The sequence below is a fragment of the Onthophagus taurus genome, chromosome 10, assembly GCF_036711975.1.
Source record: "Onthophagus taurus isolate NC chromosome 10, IU_Otau_3.0, whole genome shotgun sequence".
NCBI lineage: Eukaryota > Metazoa > Arthropoda > Insecta > Coleoptera > Scarabaeidae > Onthophagus > Onthophagus taurus.
The window spans coordinates 10317497-10339276 of NC_091975.1; the positions used below are offsets into that span (position 1 = coordinate 10317497).

At 33.0% G+C, this 21780-nt stretch overlaps 1 protein-coding gene across 7 annotated transcripts in view; it reads left to right on the forward strand.

The window, feature by feature from the left end:
* Positions 1-21780, forward strand: part of LOC111418337 (EBF transcription factor knot) — a 122055-nt gene that overhangs the window by 83612 nt on the left and 16663 nt on the right. For 5 of the 7 annotated variants that reach the window (XM_023050851.2, XM_023050853.2, XM_023050852.2 and 2 more), the window contains exons 7-8: positions 14541-14622; positions 15977-16109. In XM_023050851.2, the coding sequence (XP_022906619.1) occupies positions 14541-14622; positions 15977-16109 (215 nt within the window). The remainder of the gene's footprint in view (positions 1-14540; positions 14623-15976; positions 16110-21780) is intronic. The other 2 variants (XM_023050854.2, XM_023050855.2) reach the window with 1 other exon arrangement.

Genomic DNA, 21780 nt, shown 5'->3' on the forward strand with positions numbered 1-21780 from the left:
CACTTGCGGCCGAGGTTGTACATTGGAAATAATACAAATATCTATGTATATTACACCGTGACGACTTATGTTTGATAGGCGATAAATACATTATCCGATTTCGCTTGCGGCCGAGGCAGTGTAATCGAGACCATATAAATTACAATGTATGCTGAAGCAACAAAGTTTTATCTTGGATGAGGGAAAAATATAGTAGCCCAGATCGCTTACGAGCGAAGCAGCACATTGTAGATCATACATACTTATGCAAGTATCTATTGTATACCATGGCGACGAAGTTTCATGTTGAATGTTGCAATTGAGACTACATATACCACACCTATGTATATTGTATGTCGAAGCAACAAAATTTTATCATATTGTAGCCGAGGTTGTACATTGGAAATAATACAAATATCTATATTATACCGTGTCGACAAAGATTTATGCTTGATAGGCGATAAATACATTATCCGATTTCGTTTGCGGCCGAGGCAGTGCAATCGAAACCATATAAATTACAATGTATGCTGAAGCAACAAAGTTTTATCTTGGATGAGGGAAAAATATAGTAGCCGAGATCGCTTACGAGCGAAGCAGCACATTGTAGATCATACATACTTATGCAAGTATCTATTGTATACCATGGCGACGAAGTTTCATGTTGAATATTGCAATTGAGACTACATATACCACACCTATGTATATTGTATGTCGAAGCAACAAAATTTTATCATATTGTAGCCGAGGTCACTTGCGGCCGAGGTTGTACATTGGAAATAATACAAATATCTATGTATGTTATACCGTGACGACTTATGTTTGATAGGCGATAAATACATTATCCGATTTCGTTTGCGGCCGAGGCAATGCAATCGAGTTTTATCTTGGATGAGGGAGAAATATAGTAGCCGAGATCGCTTACCAGCGAAGCAGCACATACTTATGCAAGTATCTATTGTATACCTTGGCGATGAAGTTTTATGTTCAATGAACGAGAAAAGAAATAACCGAGGCCGAGGCAACGCAATAAAGATCATATTTATATACTTACACAAACAGACACAAACATCTATTGTATCCCGCTGTGATGGAGTTTTATGTTAGATGGCCAATAAATATAGTAGCCGAGGTTGCTAATTCAAATTCGACCCCCACCATTGGGATCTCAGAAACCATAAGAGATATAGAAATGGTTAAATGGGGTCAAAGTTGCGTGTCTTAGAGCTCAACAAAATTTTTGGATCTAGCCGTTTTAGTTTTTAAAATATGGCAGAAAAACAAAAAAATGACTTTTTCGTTTTTTTCATGAATCTGAAAAAAACATTCTTAAGGCAACAGGTAACATCCTGTATATGGATGAGCGAGATAAATAGTGGCAGCATCATATATACTTATACAAATATCTAGTGTATACCGGCGACAAAGTTTTATGTTCGATAGGCAACAAATATAGTAGGCAATAGATTACAGATTATATAAAGGGTGGTTCAGTTTGTTTTTGAGCTATGTGCTGTACAAGTTCAGCCAAAAAATTACATTTTGTTTTGTATTTCAGCTGTATTTACTACTGGTTAAGACCTTATTTTCAAGCAGACCTTAAACTTCCCTAGCACCCTCTAAAGGGATGAAATTCACCACCCCCTTGATTTTTTATAAGAACTTTTTAACGCTATGGAATATTAATATAAAAAATATGGGTTGTAAAGCTCATTCTTTAGTGGTATTTTTTTGTCTCTTTAGTATTTTCCTTAAAGTTAACAGTTTCCGTGTAAAAAAATAAAATGTCGTGCCATATACCGCTATGTGTCGCCATGTTTAGCTAAAATTATTCTAAAAGTTGGCTCTGAGAACTTGTAAGTTTCATTTACATCCTCATAATTGTTGATGATTATTAATAATTTTTGACTGTTATTAAAACAATTTGTTCAGATAGATATTCATCTTATTTATGGTTTTTCTTCTGAACATCACAATTAGTTGGTGTTATTTAGTTAGTACTAGATCCTAATAAGTGCACATCTTCTATAGAAAGCTATAAAGAGAAAATTTTTTTTAATAATAGTATTGCTTTACAGTACAGTGTATCATATCTTATATTTAAAACTAATATTTTTAAGGAAAAAACTAAAAAAGTACCAATAATGTACAGGGTGTCCCAATTTCGATGTCCGCATAGGCTATCTCCGAAACTAAAAGAGATAGAAAAGAAGTAGCTTACATGTCATGATCTCGTTTTTCGAGAAAATGCTAATGCCGAAAACTCCGAACAGCTGTCGTCTTTTGTTTTCGCCCTATCGGCAAAAACTGAAAATTTTGCGAAAACGACAATCACGAATATCTCACTTATTATCAAAGATGGAGTATTATAAATAAAACATTATATGGGCAACTTTTTACGAAGAATTCAGTGCCGTAGGTAGAATTTTTTTCCCATCTTTTACTTTGTGGATTTTAGACGTAACTTTATTTTTTTAAATGGAAACCATAGTTGGCTATGATCTAAAATAATTTGTTATTTTCTTCTGATAACAAATATGTATAGTTTGTCGGGTATATTTCTTATAGTTATTAAATAATTAACAAAAATTCATTTTGTTCTATCTAAAAGTAATGTATGTATTTAAAAGTTATGTTGCTATGGTGATAACCATACATACTATGATGGCACATAATGTATCAAATAATTGCTTAAATTTGTATTTAAAAATTCGATAACAACTCTGGCATTATGTGCTGGTACGAAGCACCAGCATGTTAAGTGTCAAAGTATAACAAAACTGAATAAAACTTTACAATGAACTTCGAAAATTATGAAAAATGTAACATGATGGAATGCTATATGTTATCAGATAAGAATGCGACGTTAGCCGCGGAATTATATTTCACAAGGTATCCGGAAAGCACGTGCAAAAACATACCAAAATGACCTGCAAGAAGATGAAGTCAATGTGTTGGCTTCAGTTGCGATAAATCCATCAACATCTTGCAGAGAAATTGAACAAGACGTCTGACCCAAAAACCGCTGCTTCCGAATATGAAAGAAAAATAAGTATAAACAATACAAAGCGGGGCTAACTCATTATTTACGTGCCGTCAATCTAAGATTAGAATTTTGTAGATGATATTTAGAAAAATTAAATAATCTGCTGTTTGTTCAAAATGTCATCTGGACCGATGAAGTCTCTGAGTGTTCAAAGAAGATTAGGATTCAATGTATGGTGTGCTCTTTTAGATAATAGAATTTTGGCATATAGTATCTACCATAAAAACTTAAACTATGGTAAATATCTCAATATATTAAGGCAGCACATTGAGCCTTTGGTCGACAATTTGCCATTAAATATGTTTCAAATGATATATTTTCAATATGACGGAGCACCAGGACATAATGCCAGAGTTGTTAGTGAATTTTTAAATACTACAACAAACTTTAGCAATAATTGGAAACAATGTTTTCCATCATGGTATGGTTATCACCATAACAACAGTTAAGTTTTAAATACATACAATAGTTTCAGAAAGAACAAAAAAAATTGATTAATTATATTCCATCATAGTATGTATGTATGGTTATCACCATAGCAACATTAACTTTTAAACACATACATTAGTTTTAGATAGGACAAAATGAATTTTTGTTAATTATTCAATAACTATAAGAAATATACCCCACAAACTATATATATTTGTTATCAGAAGAAAATAACAAATTATTTTAGGTCATAGCCAACTATGGTTTCCATTTAAAAAAATAAAGTTACGTCTAAAATCTTGAAAATAAAAGATGGGAAAAAAATTCTACCTACGCCACTGAATTCTTCGTAAAAAGTTGCCCATATAATGTTTTATTTATAATACTCCATCTTTGATAACAAGTGAGATATTCGCGAATGTCGTTTTCGCAAAATTTTCAATTTTTGCCGCTAGGGCGAAAACAAAAGACGATAGCTGTTCGCAGTTTAAGGCATTAGCATTTTCTCGAAAAACGAGATCATGACATGTAAGCTACTTTTTTTGTATCTCTTTTAGTTTCGGAGATAGCCTATGCGGACATCGAAATTGGGACACCCTGTACTTTACAACCCATATTTTTTATGTTATTATTCCATGGCGTTAAAAAGTTGTTATAAAAAAAGTTTGCGCTAGAAAAGTTTATTAACCAGTAGTACACACATACAAAATTTCAAATTCTACGGTTTACTTATACCCGAAATAAAAGATAAAATGTAAATTTTTGGCTCAACTTTGACAGCTTATAACTCGGAAACAAAAGAGTTGCGTTATTTTGGCAAGTAGTATTTTACGTCCTAGTAAAGTTTCCCAATTAAAAACTGAACCTGTATACCTATACAAATATCTATTATCTATTGAAACAATGTGAACCATACCAATGTATATTGTAGGCCGAAGCAATACAGTTTTATCTTCGATGAGTCAGAAAAATAGTAGTCGAGGTCGCTTGCGGCCGAGACAGTACAACTGATAACATCTTCGATGAACGAGCAAAATAGTAGTCGAGATCACTTGCGACCAAGGCAGCACATTTGAGATCATGTATTACTTATAAAAGTAACTTTAAGTAAGTTTTATTTATAACTAATATAATAAATGATTTCTGATGGGTTTGTTAGCAACAAAAAATCTCCTAATTATATAATGTTGCTCATTAAAGCTCCATTTCATAACATTTTTCTAAACACATGCTCTCATACCTCCGCCCAAATTATTTATACAAAGTTATAAGATTTGATATCGTAACAAAAACCTCTCTTAGGTTTTGTTCTAAAGTTTCCAAACATTCATTATATTTTATAATTATTGTTTATTGTATATCAAGTTGTTCTGAGAATTCATATTACCCATGCCCCATTTAGGAATCATAACATCTGATGATTTACGAAACGTCTCATGATATATCAACATTAGCTATATTTAAAGTGTATGTTTAAAACTTTACTTATATATATTGATGTTGGATATAAAAAATTTTGAGAAAAAAATTTTTTAAGGTAAAGCTATCAAAATGTCAATTAAGTCAATATTTAAAAATTCATTTCAAAAGAGAAAGTTTAAATAAAAATTAAGATACAACTTCTTCACATACATATTCTTGATTTCTAATAAAACTTAGGCCCACTTTTACCACCTCTTGATAAATTTATCCGATAGATAAATCCTGCTCTACCACTCGTAGTTAAAGTCTTTGATAGCGTTATCTATCGGATAGCTTAAAAATTTGTTACTACCACTGTATTTATCTTATAGATACCGCTATCCAACGGATAACTTTTTAAATATCTGTAAGGCCCACTACTACCACTCATAGTTAAAGTCGCTGATAGTATTATCTATCGGATAGCTTAAAAATTGGTTACTACCACTGTATTTATCTTATAGATACCGCTATCCAAGGGATAACTTTTGAAATATCTGTAACCCGTGGATTGGGTGTCGGATAAAATTTTAATAATAATAAATTTTTGCAGAAATCAATTTCCTATAAGAAGCGAAAAGATAATAAGGAGTAGAGTTGACCATTTAAATATTCATTTAGATATTGAATTTATGACGATATTTCGTCTCTCGAAAAAAAAGTTTTCATCACCTTTTGAACCAAATAGAAGGTGTAATAAAACCTCCATCCATGATGTAAGTAATTTTTTAATTGCTATTATTTAATGTAAAATTCATCAAAATTTTAGTAAACCGTTTGTTGCTGACTCTTCGGTATTATGCAATAGGTAACATGTTGCTATCTTCAGTCGTTCATCATGTTAATTGTGCCATTATTGTTTACCATCACATTTTAACATACAATAATACAAGATTCTTCTTTGATGAAATTGGTGTTTCGTCGCATTTTCTCAGTCTCCAAATTTTAATTTTAAGGTTAGAACAGGTTAGAATATCGTCAAAATACCTAATAGTAGGTCTTTTGACCATATAGAGCTGTCAATTTAATATAATAGACCAAAAAATCCCTAGATTATCTCAAGGATTTCTTAACTATGAGATAAATTGAGATGGTAGTACGCACGACTCTGTTATCTACGAGATAAATTGTATCTTATAGATAGCTTAACTGATAGATAGCATTGGTTTGGTAGTAACGGGCCTAAGTCGTGGATTGGGATTGCTATCTAAGGGATAACTGCGGATACCTAACCTCAAATAGGACTTATACTGACGTATAAAAGTAATATAAACTTAAATTTGTAAGTAATTTGTTAATTGTTACTATTTAATGTAAAATTCATCAAAATTTTAGTAATACCTCCTTCAAACCGTTTGTTGCTGACTCTTCGGTTTTATGCAATAGGTAACATGTTGCTATCCATAGTTGATTTTGCAGGAGGGAGTGTACAATTGGCATCTTCAGTCGTTCATCATGTTAGTTGTGCCATTATTGTTTACCATCTCATTTTAACATACAATAATACGAGATATAGTACATACTTTTTGCTTTTCTTGCCATGTAATTGCATCACTTTTTTTGTTTTCTATTACGTTTTTATGTTTGATCACAAATTTAAGAAGATTCGCATTCTTCTTTGATGAAATTGGTGGTTCGTCGCCTTTTCTCAGTCTCCATTTCCAAATTTTAATTTTAGAACAGGTTGGAATATCGTCAAAATACCTAATAGTAGGTCTTTTGACCACATAGAGCTGTCAATTTAATATAATAGACCAAAAAATCCCTAGATTCCTTGATTATCTCAAGGATTTCTTAACTATGAGATAAATTGAGGTGGTGATACGCACGACTCTTATCTACGAGATAAATTGTATCTTATAGATAGCTTAACTGATAGATAGCATTGGTTTGATAGTAACGGGCCTAAGCCGTGGATTGGGTGTTGGATAAGTTGCTATCTAAGGGATAACTGCGGATACCTAACCTCAAATAGGACTTATACTGACGTATAAAAGTAATATAAACTTAAATTTGTAAGTAATTTGTTAATTGTTATTATTTAATGTAAAATTCATCAAAATTTTAGTAATACCTCCTTCAAACCGTTTGTTGCTGACTCTTCGGTTTTATGCAATAGGTAACATGTTGCTATCCATAGCTGGTTTTGCAGGAGGGAGTGTACAATTGGCATCTTCAGTCGTTCATCATGTTAGTTGTGCCATTATTGTTTACCATCTCATTTTAACATACAATAATACGAGATATAGTACATACTTTTTGCTTTCCTTGCCATGTAATTGCATCACTTTTTTTGTTTTCTATTACGTTTTTATGTTTGATCACAAATTTAAGAAGATTCGCATTCTTCTTTGATGAAATTAGTGGTTCGTCGCCTTTTCTCAGTCTCCATTTCCAAATTTTAATTTTAGAACAGGTTAGAATATCGTCAAAATACCTAATAGTAGGTCTTTTGACCACATAGAGCTGTCTATTTAACATAGACCAAAAAATCCCTAGATTATCTCAAGGATTTCTTAACTATGAGATAAATGGAGGTGGTAGTACGGACGACCCTGTTATCTACGAGATAAATTGTATCTTATAGATAGCTTAACTGATAGATAGCATTGGTTTGGTAGTAACGGGCCTGTCATCTGTTTGGTGTAATAATCCCATAGATAGCTTAACCAGAAGATGGTAGTAACGAGCCTTAGGTCCATTACTACCATCTTTTAGTTAAATTTATCTTATAGATAAACTCATAGCATAATGCATGGCTATCTTAATTTAAGTCAAATTCTAGAGATAAAAATATTGACAAGAAAACATGACTAAGGTCCATTACTACCATCTTTTAGTTAAATTTATCTTATAGATAAACTCATAGCATAATGCATGGCTATCTTAATTTAAGTCAAATTCTAGAGATAAAAATATTGACAAGAAAACATGACTAAGGTCCATTACTACCATCTTTTAGTTAAATTTATCTTATAGATAAACTCATCTACTAGCCAATCAGAGCGCGTAAAATAACCGTAACCGTGGTAATAATCCCTTAGATAGCTTAACCAGAAGATGGTAGTAACCATGGCAACTATCCTCTAGATAGTTTATCAGAAGGATGATAAAAGTGGGCCTTAGTAATTATTTTTTGAATTTTTTTTGTTTAGTATACAAAGTTAAAATAAACAATCTCTGTTAATGCTCCACTTGAGGAATGAAGGTTGTTCCCCACAAACCCAGTGTAGCCTACCCACGACGTCGCGCAATAAATCTTGGTATACCGCCGTGCGTTAGTCATATTATTACGTTATTTAGTACGGACCGGCTTATTTACGGGAAACGTAACGGCGTTATGGCAGTGCGCAATATGAACTCCTTGTAGCCGAAGCGACGAGGGCGGCACATTCGCTCCCGGCCATTTACCAGCACTTATCTTACGGCTGTAAGCTTTTAAAATTTACCTGATAAAGACCTTCTCCCCGTCTCGCCATCTTTATGTTCTACCAACGTTATTTATACGAGGGGAAGAAAAATTTCAAGACAAAAGCGAATTTTGAAAATATTGAAGAGGTTAAAGGAGATTGAGAGAAAGTTTTGAAACGGAAAGCTTGGAATTTCCACTTTCACCGAAGGTAAAACTTATCATTTTCGGTGTTTCCCGGCAGGTGGAGAACTGGTGCACGAATTACCGTCGACGCGTAGTTAGGCGCTAACACGTACGCCCTCAATATTACATAGCGTCACCTATTCATAAGGCAAACATTTACCCGAGAAATTGACTGCCGCACCATGGAACGAGATCACTGTTGCCAAACAAGCCAGTAAAGACCCATTGTTTTACCGGGCGAGGTTAATTATGATCATCATTGTCATCGGCGAACCGTTGTTAGAACGAACAGCTGGTGTAAATACCAATCAAGGTTTTACAGAATCTAACAAGTTTAGTACAAAGAAACCTTGGGAACCTTTAGGACATCCGGTCAATAACGTCCGATCAGATTTCGGTATTCGGGGACAATGAAATGGGGGGCGTCGTAATAATAACGCGTCCGTCGTTGTATTCTTTTTTTGCTTTTTTTTCACAAAGGGCAAATCGGTTGGTGTCTGTGTGAATTAAAACAGCGCACGAAATGACGGTCGCGAAAAAAAGTAATTGCCCGGTCGGTTATCGGCTATTGGCAATCAATTCTCCATTGAATGGTTCGCGGTTTCACCACGGACGACGCGTGTATGAAAAGCGGCAATCGGACAGGCTTGTGAAATATTTAAAGCGACAAATGAAAACAGTTTTCTATTGATTACAAAAGCCCATCTTTTTATATAATAAATTAGAGATGCTATAAACTAGTATTTTTGGAAAACAGTACAAAATGTTCCTTTTCATAATAATAAAAAGTAATCTTCTAATGTCAAAATAAGACTTAACATTATTGATAATATAGAAAATATCTACATTGAATGGTTGCTGGAGGAAAATCTGGGCAAGTGTTGAAGGAGAATCTCCAGAATGACATCTAGGCTACAATAGCTTCAGGGCGATGAGTGACATTCAACTGTCAAATATTGAAGAGCCACTTGAGTCACATGATTCTAAACTGATGATAATCATGAATACAGTGACAGTGATGAAAATAATGAAAATGCTATGTATACTCTCAGAACAGATATGTTGATAGAACATATCTGTTCTTAATAGAGCAGAAGAGACATATAATGCCTTAACATCTTAGAAACTTTTGCAATAGAATATTCAAAACGAAACAAAAAAGCGCAAAATTACAGACTATTTATACTGGAAGTAAATTTAAGCTGCAAATCAGCTCCTAATTATGAATTCTCTATATTTTCAGACATTGCTGAATCTGAGAACTAAATATAACAACCTTTTCTTTACTATATTATGAATAATAGTGTGTTCATCTCCTATCATTAATATATAATAATGAATTTAGAATAAACATATTTTAAAACTCAAGATAGAAATATATCATTAAGAAGATATTTTTAATCCTTGGAACCGAACCCCATCTTCTATCACCATTTTCTAGTGACATAGCATAAATCACAAAATTGGACTATGTTTTGTTTAGAAAAAGACGTTATGAATAAAAAATATTCTTAATGCATCAAGAAATCATAATCCATACTTATTTCATATTTATCTATCACCAATTTCTAGTGATATAGCATAAATCACAAAATGTCGGAATTGAACAATTTTATCTTAATAAAATTAAGTATAACGTTGGTACTAAAACTGGTAGAGGAAGACGTTATGAATAAAATATATTCTTAATGCATCAAGATATCATAATCCATACTTATTTTTAGTGATGGAACGGACAGTGATTTTCCAAAAAGCCGGATATCGAGTTATCCGGCATATCTATCCGGCCATTATGATTATGACATTGCCACATTATTGCGATATTTGAATAAAAATTAAATTAATAAGAAAGCTGATAAGATATGTCAACTTATTTGGATCTATGATATAAAATGAACTTTTTTGATGCTGATTTAACTCACGAAGCAACTCTCAAAAACTAAATGTTATTTTTCAAAACGTGTTGGTTCATTGGAAAGAGGACACTTTTATTAACACTTTGGGAAATTTTCATACTCATATTCCAAGCACTGGATTTTATACGAATTTTTAAAACTTAATCGGCAAAAATTGCAAAATTCGAAAAAATTGTCGATTATTTCAAAAATTTATTTCTCAAGAACTAGAAGTGATTTTTCAAAACGGTTTTTTGCATTATAAAGAGGACACTTTAATTAATAATTGGTGATATTTCCACAAGGATCCTTCAAGAAATTAATTGTATAGCGAATTTTGAAAATTATCGATTACATCAAAAATTTTATCAAAACTTCAAATATTGTTTTCTCAAAAACTAGAAGTTATTTTTCAAAACGTGTTGGTTCATTGGAAAGAGGACACTTTTATTAACACTTTGGGAAATTTTCATACTCGTATTCCAAGAAATGGATTTTATACGAATTTTTAAAAGTTAATAGACGAAAATTGCAAAATTCGAAAAAATTTTCGATTATTTCAAAAATTTATTTCTCAAGAACTAAAAGCGATTGTTCAATACGGCTTTTTGCATTAAAAAGAGGACACTTTAATTAATAATAGGTGATATTTCCATAAGGATCGTTCAAGAAATTAATTTTATGGCGAATTTTGAAAATTAGCGATTACATAGAAAATTTTATCAAAACTTCAAATATTGTTTTCTCAAAGACTAAAAGTTATTTTTTAAAACGGCTTTTTGCATTAAAAAGAGGACACTTTAATTAATAATTGGTGATATTTCCAGAAGGATCCTTCAAGAAATGAATTTTATAGCAAATTTTGAAACTTATCGATAAAAATTGTAACATTGAAAATTTTATCAAAACTTCAAATATTGTTTTCTCAAAAACTAAAAGTTATTTTTCAAAACTATCATGTCCCATTTTGCATAATTTTTATATGACACTATTTTAAAAGTTGATGACAACTAAGTAATACTCTAACGATAAGCAGTAATACTTACAACATGAATCAAAATTTGACAGATAGATACTCAAACAATGCATTTGTTTTATCGAAGCGCCGTCAAAGCCCACTACTTAGTACGAGTAGGCTCGTAATTGAAAATCTTAAAAGTTTCCAAGTTGTATATTTCAAAGAAGACTTGAACGAAATATCAAGTGTGTTTTTCTATATTTTTGGAAAGAAGATTTTATGCACTCGTCGAATTTGTAAAAATATATAGGGCGTTCCATTTAAAAAAATCATTTTTATGTCAATAACTGCTAAAATATTGCTTTGAGGGAAAGATAACTTATTCCATCGAATTCTACATCAAAAGTTGCTTTGGAAATGTTTTCACAGAAAGGAGGATTTATCAATAAGAAAAATGTTATGACGACTTTTCGAAAATGTACTTTTTTGAAAAACACCCTGTATCTCTGAAATCGTAAAAGATATCGATATGCGGTTTTCGTCATTAAGTTTCTTATAAAAATCGAGCTGATATTATTTTTCCTCTATCTCTTATAGAAATAGGAGTTTCCCTTTAAAAGTACGCAATTTGGCCCTCCTGTACAGGGTGTCCAAATTTCGACGACTTTTCGAAAATGCACTTTTTTGAAAAACACTCTGTATCTCTGAAATCGTTTTGCATTAAAAAGAGGACACTTTAAATAATAATTGGTGATATTTCCATAAGGATCCTTCAAGAAATTAATTTTATAGCGAATTTTGAAAATTATCGGTAATATCGAAAATTTTATCAAAACTTCAAATATTGTTTTCTCAAAAACTAAAAGTTATTTTTCAAAACGTGTTGGTTCATTGGAAAGAGGACACTTTTATTAACACGTTGGGAAATTTTCATACTCATATTCCAAGAAATGGATTTTACACGAATTTTTAAAACTTAATCGACGGAAATTGCAAAATTCGAAGAAATTGTCGATTATTTCAAAAATTTATTGCTCAAGAACTAAAAGTGATTTTTCAAAAGGCTTTTTGCATTAAAAAGAGGACACTTTAATTAATAATTGCTGATATTTCCACAAGGATCCTTCAAGAAATTAATTTTATAACGAATTTTGAAAATTATCGATTACATTGAAAATTTTATCAAAACTTCAAATATTGTTTTCTCAAAAACTAAAAGTGATTTTTTAAAACAGCTTTTTGCATTAAAAAGAGAACACTTTAATTAATAATTGCTGATATTTCCACAAGGATCCTTCAAGAAATTAATTTTATAGCTAATTTTGAAAATTATCGATTACATTGAAAATTTTTCAAAACTTCAAATATTGTTTTCTCAAAAACTAAAAGTTATTATTCAAAACGGCCTTTTGCATTAAAAAGAGGACACTTTAATTAATAATAGGTGATATTTCCATAAGGATCGTTCAAGAAATTAATTTTATAGCGAATTTTGAAAATTATCGGTAATATTGAAAATTTTATCAAAACTTCAAATATTGTTTTCTCAAAAACTAAAAGTTATTTTTCAAAACGGCTTGTTGCATTAAAAAGAGGACACTTTAATTAATAATTGCTGATATTTCCACAAGGATCCTTCAAGAAATTAATTTTATAGCGACTTTTGAAAATTATCGATTACATTGAAAATTTTATCAAAACTTCAAATATTGTTTTCTCAAAAACTAAAAGTTATTTTTCAAAACGTGTTGGTCCATTGGAAAGAGGACACTTTTATTAACATTTTGGGAAATTTTCATACTCATATTCCAAGAAATGGATTTTACACGAATTTTTAAAACTTAATGGGCAAAAATTGCAAAATTTGAAAAAATTGTCGATTATTTCAAAAATTTATTTCTCAAGAACTAAAAGTGATTTTTCAAAACGGTTTTTTGCATTAAAAAGACGACACTTTAATTAATAATTGGTGATATTTCCATAAGGATCCTTCAAGAAATTAATTTTATAGCGAATTTTGAAAATTATCGATTACATCGAAAACTTCAAATATTGTTTTCTCAAAAACTAAAAGTTATTTTTCAAAATGTGTTGAAATGTGTGATATATAAATAGAGTTATATTCAATGAAAAAAGTCCTATTGGGGTTGAACTTGATTATTATCTGCATTTAGGTGTCCAATACCTAAAAGACATACTAATTCCTGTGAATGGTGGGATACTAAGTAATAGGTTTTTAATAACCGGCTAAAATATATTAAAAAATATATTATAAAAAATGGCTGGATAACTGATAGTTGCCGAATATCTATTCCACCACTACAAATTATTTCATATTTATCTATCAGTAGTTTCTAGAGGTATAGCAGAATTCACAAAAAGTCAAAATTGAACGGTTTTTCTTAACAAAATCAAGTATAACCTAAGTTCTAAAACTGATGGAGAAAGACGTTATGAATAAAAAATATTCTTAATGCATCAAAAAAAATCATAATCCATACTTATTTCATCTTTATCTATCACCAGTTTCTAGTGATATAGCATAAATCACAAAATGTCAAAATTGGACCATTTTTCTTAATAAAATCAACTATAATAACGTAATCATTGTAACTATGTTCAATCATTAGATATTGATCATTATATATCCGTATATCAATCATATTTAGAGCAGTTTCTTGGATAAACTAATACATTTGGAATGATGTTTATTTGAAACAAAATAAAATATAGACTTTTAGCTTAAATATGATATACATTACATAATGATATCTAAATTGAGAGGTGAGATATCGTTAATTTAGATAATAACGAATTCTTATTATCTTCTGCAGAAACTAACAAATTCCGAACGATGTTTATTTGAAATAATATAAATATTAGAGTTTTAGCACTAATATGATACATAACACATCATTGTAACTATAGATATGGATCATTTTATATCATTATGATTTTTAGAAATTTTTAATTTTTACCGTATATCAATTACATTTAGAACAGTTTCTTGGATAAACTAATACATTTGGAACAATATGTTTTTGAAATATTCAATATGAGCTACAATACATAATGATATATATGTTGAGCAGGTCGATATCATTCACTTTATATCATGATAATTTTTGCTAATTTTTAATTAATTACGCATTAAATAATGATTTTGCTTTGTTGCAGATTCTTTCTCAAATTCTTCCTTAAGTGCAACCAAAACTGTTTGAAGAATGCCGGAAATCCCAGGGATATGAGACGATTTCAGGTAAGATATATTTTTTTGGTAGAAACAATACATTTCAATATGACCCCCGGATATAAAACCAAAAACTAGTTCGTAACTACTGGTTTAAGGGGGTGCGACGCAAGATCAAGGGAAATAAATGAGACCAAAAAGCCGGCCGTATACTTTATAGTTCTTGCCGTTGCGCACGCCAAATAAAAATGTTCCCTATCTTGCCGGTAAATCCTTGCGAATGGCAAAGGCCGCTGGTAACCTGTATGGAAATTGAAATAAATGGCAACGCGGCCGCTTCCCCGTTCCGTCCGTAATTGGGGGGCTAGCTTTGCAAAGGCGAATTCCATACAGTCTCATAAGCCCTCGAAATTGATCCCGACCCTTCGTCCTTAATATGTTTACCTTTTTGGGGCATTGACGATGCTTTTTGGTTTTATTTCCAAGAATAATAACACTCAGAAATTTCGGCGGAGGAGCCGGTTACACTTAAACATTTTCACAAAAAATTATCTAAAATCCTTTGCATATTAATAACATTTTTATGCCACCATAAAAACGAACGTCGTCAAGGTGGAGCCATAATACGGTCTCTTGAGTCCTCCAATTAGCCGAGGCAAGTGCCCTGACACTCGGGGCGACGAATAAGTAAACTTATTAAAAATTTTAATGCCCCGGAATTTAAATTAAGCGCTAAACTTGACGGTGTCGAGCTTTCGAGTACTCGGTAACGCTCGGATGAGGTCGGTTCCAACTTGAACGTCCTTTATTGAGGTACTAGCTGCCACTTAACCCGGAAATCTAGTTAATCGCGTACAATTAATTCGATTACAACGCCAAAACTCACCTGAAACATTTTCTTTATAAAAGAAAACTAACAAAAAAAGATTTTCAGAACGTAACGAAAAAAAGATATGAAGCGTATATTTCTTAGGAAGCTCCCCTATCGGACCTCGTTGTTTTCGTTTTTTTCGACATCTTCGTCGTGTTCATCGCTTTTGTCGTCTTCGTCGTCTTCGTCTTCTTCGTCTTCGTCGTCCTGAAGGAGAAACGGGATTGTTCCCGTTGAGTCGTCCGGCGGTGGTGGTCGATGACCGTATTTCAGTCGGGGTATCGAACGTGCGCCGCCTACTGGCCGCTCTACCGTCATCATCCCCCACGGTTCCCATGGGAACGCGTGTGTATTGCGCTGGGGCGAGGGTTCCCTAGGGATCGGGCCGATGGTCCCGGGGGAGGAGTCTGTCTTGCGATGCACGCTGCCACCTTGAACCGCAAAATGGCTGCACTAGAACTCTACGACAAAAACGAGAACAACCATTTCGCAAATTAACACCGCGAAAGTTAACTCCTTAATTCTTAATAAATTTATTTTTGTTTGTTTTAGGTTGTAATATCGACTCAAGTTTCGGTGGATGGGGCGTTATTAGCGATATCCGATAACATGTTCGTCCATAACAATTCGAAACATGGCAGACGGGCGAAGAGGTTGGAACCCAGCGAAGGTAGTTATATGAACAGTATGTCGATTTTTATTTACTATAAATAAACCACATAGATATTAGCTTTGATTCTTCTCGGTAACGCCGCGAAAACGAGCGCAAACAATCCTCCAGGACGGTGTTCCCAAGTTCAATATCGATTTCGTGTTCCCCGCGCTCCCTTGGGAACCCCCTTCGAAGGTCGCATTCTCAACACGTGCGAATGCGCTCCTCCTCGTGATCCGCTTTTCCTATACGTGTACACGCAAGTTCGCGCGTTTCTTCGAACGAAATATTATCCACAAATCACTGATGAACTCGTTGGTATGCCAAACGGGGTTGTTACAGACAAGCAGCGTCTGGGTCCGATGGTGGTGGTCGAAGCAACTCGTTTGTATGCTGATCCGCCCCGGCCCCAAAACTTTGCGAAATTGGCTCCCGATTCAGTTCACTGGAGGAAGGAAACGGAAATGTTGAATTTTAAGGGGGAGAAGGGAAAAGACGGTCGGAACAAACTTGCGACGACTTGCTTCGACGCGCTTGGATTCACGGTTTTAATCACTAAATCAGAACGAAGGGGAAAAATTATCTCAAAAACTTTTAAATCTCTTCTACAATTTTTATAAACCAACATTGCATCAATGTTTCCTAAACCTATTCCAACTATAGTTAATAATTACAACTTTTTAAGAGTCTGTAAACTATTTAGGTATTAAACGTTTGCTGAAGGATCGTGGAATTCTATTCCTGAAGCCAAAAACGAAAAAAAAGCTGCTCTTCAAATGCAGAAATGCAAAGCAATGAAATAAAACGACAATTCATTAATACCCAGAATAAAAAAGCTCTTTCACGACGCATTTTATTCCTGAAGCCAAAAACGAAAAAAAAAACTCTTGAATCATTAACTCTATCTATCAACTCAGAAGTGAGTCAGCAAGCAATGAAATAAAACGGTAATTCATTGATGCCCAGAATAAAAAAGCTTTTTGGAGCACACTTTGACATGATTTTGAAAGATTTGAAAACCAAACGTTTGCTGAAATACACAAACTTATTGAACCCACTGAGAGCTCGGCACACTCTATTCCTGACGACCTCCACGTATTCTATTCCTGAAGCCAAAAATGAAAAAAAAGCTGTTCTTGAATCAATAATTCTGCCTAACAACTCAGAAATGAATCAACAAGCAATGAAATAAAACGACAATTCATTAATGCCCAGAATAAAAAAGCTCTTTCACGACGCATTCTATTCCTGAACCCAAAAACGAAAAAAAAAACTCTTGAATCATTAACTCTATCTATCAACTCAGAAGTGAGTCAGCAAGCAATGAAATAAAACGGCAATTCATCGATGCAAAGAATAAAAAAGCTCTTTGAAGCACATTTTGAAAGATTTGGAAACCAAACGTTTGCTGAAATACACAAACTTATTGAACCCACTGAGAGCTAGGCACGCTCTATTCTTGATGATCACCACGTATTCTATTCCTGAAGCCAAAAATGACAAAAATGCTGTTCTTGAATCATTAATTCTGCCTAACAACTCGGAAATGAATCAGCAAGCAATGAAATAAAACGACAATTCATTAATGCCCAGAATAAAAAAGCTCTTTCACGACGCATTCTATTCCTGAACCCAAAAACGAAAAAAAAAACTCTTGAATCATTAACTCTATCTATTAACTCAGAAGTGAGTCAGCAAGCAATGAAATAAAACGGCAATTCATTGATGCAAAGCATAAAAAAGCTCTTTGAAGCACATTTTGAAAGATTTGGAAACCAAACGTTTGCTGAAATACACAAACTTATTGAACCCACTGAGAGCTAGGCACACTCTATTCTTGATGATCACCACGTATTCTATTCCTGAAGCCAAAAATGACAAAAATGCTGTTCTTGAATCATTAATTCTGCCTAACAACTCGGAAATGAATCAGCAAGCAATGAAATAAAACGACAATTCATTAATGTCCAGAATAAAAAAGCTCTTTCACGACGCGTTCTATTCCTGGAGCCAAAAACGAAAAAAAAAAACTCTTGAATCATTAACTCTATCTATTAACTCAGAAGTGAGTCAGCAAGCAATGAAATGAAACGGCAATTCATTGATGCAAAGAATAAAAAAGCTCTTTGAAGCACACATTGAAAGGATTTTGAAAGATTTGGAAACCAAACGTTTGCTGAAATACACAAACTCATTAAACCCACTGAGAGCTCGGCACACTCTATTCCTGATGATCACCACACATTCTATTCCTGAAGTCAAAAACGAAAAAAAACTGCTTTTGAATCATTAACTCTGCCTATCAACTCAGAAATGAATCAGCAAGCAATGAAATAAAACGACAATTCATTAATGCCCAGAATAAAAAAGCTCTTTCACGACGCGTTCTATTCCTGAACCCAAAAACCAAAAAAAAAAAATCTTGAATCATTAACTCTATCTATTAAGTCAGAAGTGAGTCAGCAAGCAATGAAATAAAACGGTAATTCATTGATACCCAGAATAAAAAAGCTTTTTGGAGCACACTTTGACATGATTTTGAAAGATTTGAAAACCAAACGTTTGCTGAAATACACAAACTCATTGAACCCACTGAGAGCTCGGTACACTCTATTCCTGAAACCAAAAATGAAAAAAAAGCTGTTCTTGAATCATTAACTCTGCCTATCAACTCAGAAATGAATCAACAAGCAATGAAATAAAACGACAATTCATTAATACCCAGAATAAAAAAGCTCTTTCACGACGCATTTTATTCCTGAAGCCAAAAACGAAAAAAAAAATACTCATGAATCATTAACTCTAGCTATTAACTCAGAAGTGAGTCCGCAAGCAATGAAATAAAACGGCAATTCATTGATGCAAAGAATAAAAAAGCTCTTTGAAGCACACTTTGAAAGGATTTTGAAAGATTTGGAAACCAAACGTTTGCTGAAATACACAAACTCATCAAACCCACTGAGAGCTAGGCACACTCTATTCTTTATGATCACCACGCATTCTATTCCTGAAGCTAAAAACGAACAAAAAAGCTGTTCTTGAATCATTAATTCTGCCTAACAACTCAGAAATGAATCAGCAAGCAATGAAATAAAACGACAATTCATTAATGCCCAGAATAAAAAAGCTCTTTCACGACGCATTTTATTCCTGATGCCAAAAACGAAAAAAAAATACTCTTGAATCATTAACTCTACCTATCTACGCAGAAGTGAGTCAGCAAGCAATGAAATAAAACGGCAATTCATTGATGCAAAGAATAAAAAAGCTCTTTGAAGTACACTTTGAAAGGATTTTGAAAAATTTTGATGCCAAACGTTTACTGAAATACACAAACTCATCAAACCCACTGAGAGCTAGGCACACTCTATTCTTTATGATCACCACGCATTCTATTCCTGAAGCTAAAACGAACAAAAAAGCTGTTCTTGAATCATTAATTCTGCCTAACAACTCAGAAATGAATCAGCAAGCAATGAAATAAAACGACAATTCATTAATGCCCAGAATAAAAAAGCTCTTTCACGACGCATTCTATTCCTGAAGCCAAAAACGAAAAAAAAAACTCTTGAATCATTAACTCTATCTATCAACTCAGAAGTGAGTCGGCAAGCAATGAAATAAAACGGCAATTCATTGATGCAAAGCATAAAAAAGCTCTTTGAAGCACACTTTGAAAGGATTTTGAAAGATTTGGAAATCAAACGTTTGCTGAAATACACAAACTCATTAAACCCACTGAGAGCTCGGTATACTCTATTCCTGATGATCACCACGCATTCTATTCCTGAAGTCAAAAACGAAAAGAAACTGCTTTTGAATCATTAACTCTGCCTATCAACTCAGAAATGAGTCAGCAAGCAATGAAATAAAACGACAATTCATTAATGCCCAGAATAAAAAAGCTCTTTCACGACGCATTTTATTCCTGATGCCAAAAACGAAAAAAAAAATACTCTTGAATCATTAACTCTACCTATCAACGCAGAAGTGAGTCAGCAAGCAATGAAATAAAACGGCAATTCATTGATGCAAAGAATAAAAAAGCTCTTTGAAGTACACTTTGAAAGGATTTTGAAAGATTTGGAAACCAAACGTTTGCTGAAATACACAAACTCATTGAACCCACTGAGAACTCAACACACTCTGTTCCTTAGGTTCTGCACGCATTCTATTCCTGAAGCCAAAGTGGGAAAAAAGCTGCTCTTGCATCGTTAACTCTGCCTAACAACTCAGCAAGCAATTAAATAAAACGAAATTTCATTGTTCAGAATAAAAAAGCTCTTTGAAGCACATTTTGAGAGGATTTTGAAAGATATCAAACGTTTGCTGAAATATACAAACTCATTGGACCCACTTAGTGCTCGACATACTCTATTCCTGATGATCTTTACGCATTCTATTCCTGATGCCAAAAAGGAAAAAAAGCTGTTCTTGGATCATTAACTCTGCCCAACAACTCAGCAAGTCAGCAAGCAATATAATGAAATGGAATTTCATTGCTGTCCAGAATAAATAAGCTCTTTGGAGCACACTTTGAAACAAAAACTCATTGAACTCACATTTAATAATAATAATAATAAATGTCTTTATTAGAAAATAAGCTTAATTGTATAAAAAAAAACATACAAAAGAAAATAGGCGAGTTCCAGCTTGTACTAGTTAATACAGCTGCTTGATACATGACTCGGCCAAAAATTACAAAGCAACAGCTAGATACAACAACAAGATTGCAAAACATGTCAGATCAGCGTTTGCCCCTATGTACACATTGTTCAAGAAAACAAGAATTTTTCTGTGTAAATTTAAACCTTCCTAGTGAGAACCCCTTGCAATTATCGTCCACCTCATTATATTTCGAAGTTATTTGAAATATGTATGACCTCTGAAACAAAGACAAACGATCCGCGAAATCGCGTATTTATTCGGTGGACATCATTTCGGAAAGTTATCAGTTGGTAGAGATACTGTGGTTCCTTATAGTTTATAATTTTATGGTATAGGCACAAACACTGCACTTTCCTACGATGATACATATTTAGCCATCCCGCATCCTTCAGTTTATAAGATATTCTGTTATATTTTCTAATTCCATATATATACCGAAGACACGAATTTGACACTCGGTAGACCTCAGCACAATAAGTGTATTGAGCCAAAACAGAGGCTTCTCACAACATCGTTTTCAGATGAATACCAAGGTAGTGTCGATGAGGAAACAACATCCTCAGATGATAATAAGCCCCCTATATACAGTTGGAGACATGCTTCTTATAGCGAAAACTGTTGTCCATAATCATACCCAAATTCTTTACCTCACTAAGCAAAGTAATGTTACAACCATCAATTTGCAAATCAATACTTTCCCGAAAACCATTACATATAGCGATTCAAAAACAGACAAAGAATTTCGCTGTTTCATTTCAATCCAATGAGTTCAGTGATTCTGCGTAATTTTTAGTACTTGGATGTAAGGTACATTTTGTAACAGTAAATCAAAACAGTTTTGTCATTTAACATATTTTGACACTTGACTTGATTTTAGATGTGTGGACTCTTATTGAGCAATGGTGTTATTAGTGACATAACGACTTCAGCTACAACGATGATGCTAGAAGGCAAAGATCAACATATGTAAGAAATGTGGGTTCCAGAATCCAGAATTTTACTTTCTAGCATCAACGTCTTAAAATGCAAAGTGTAA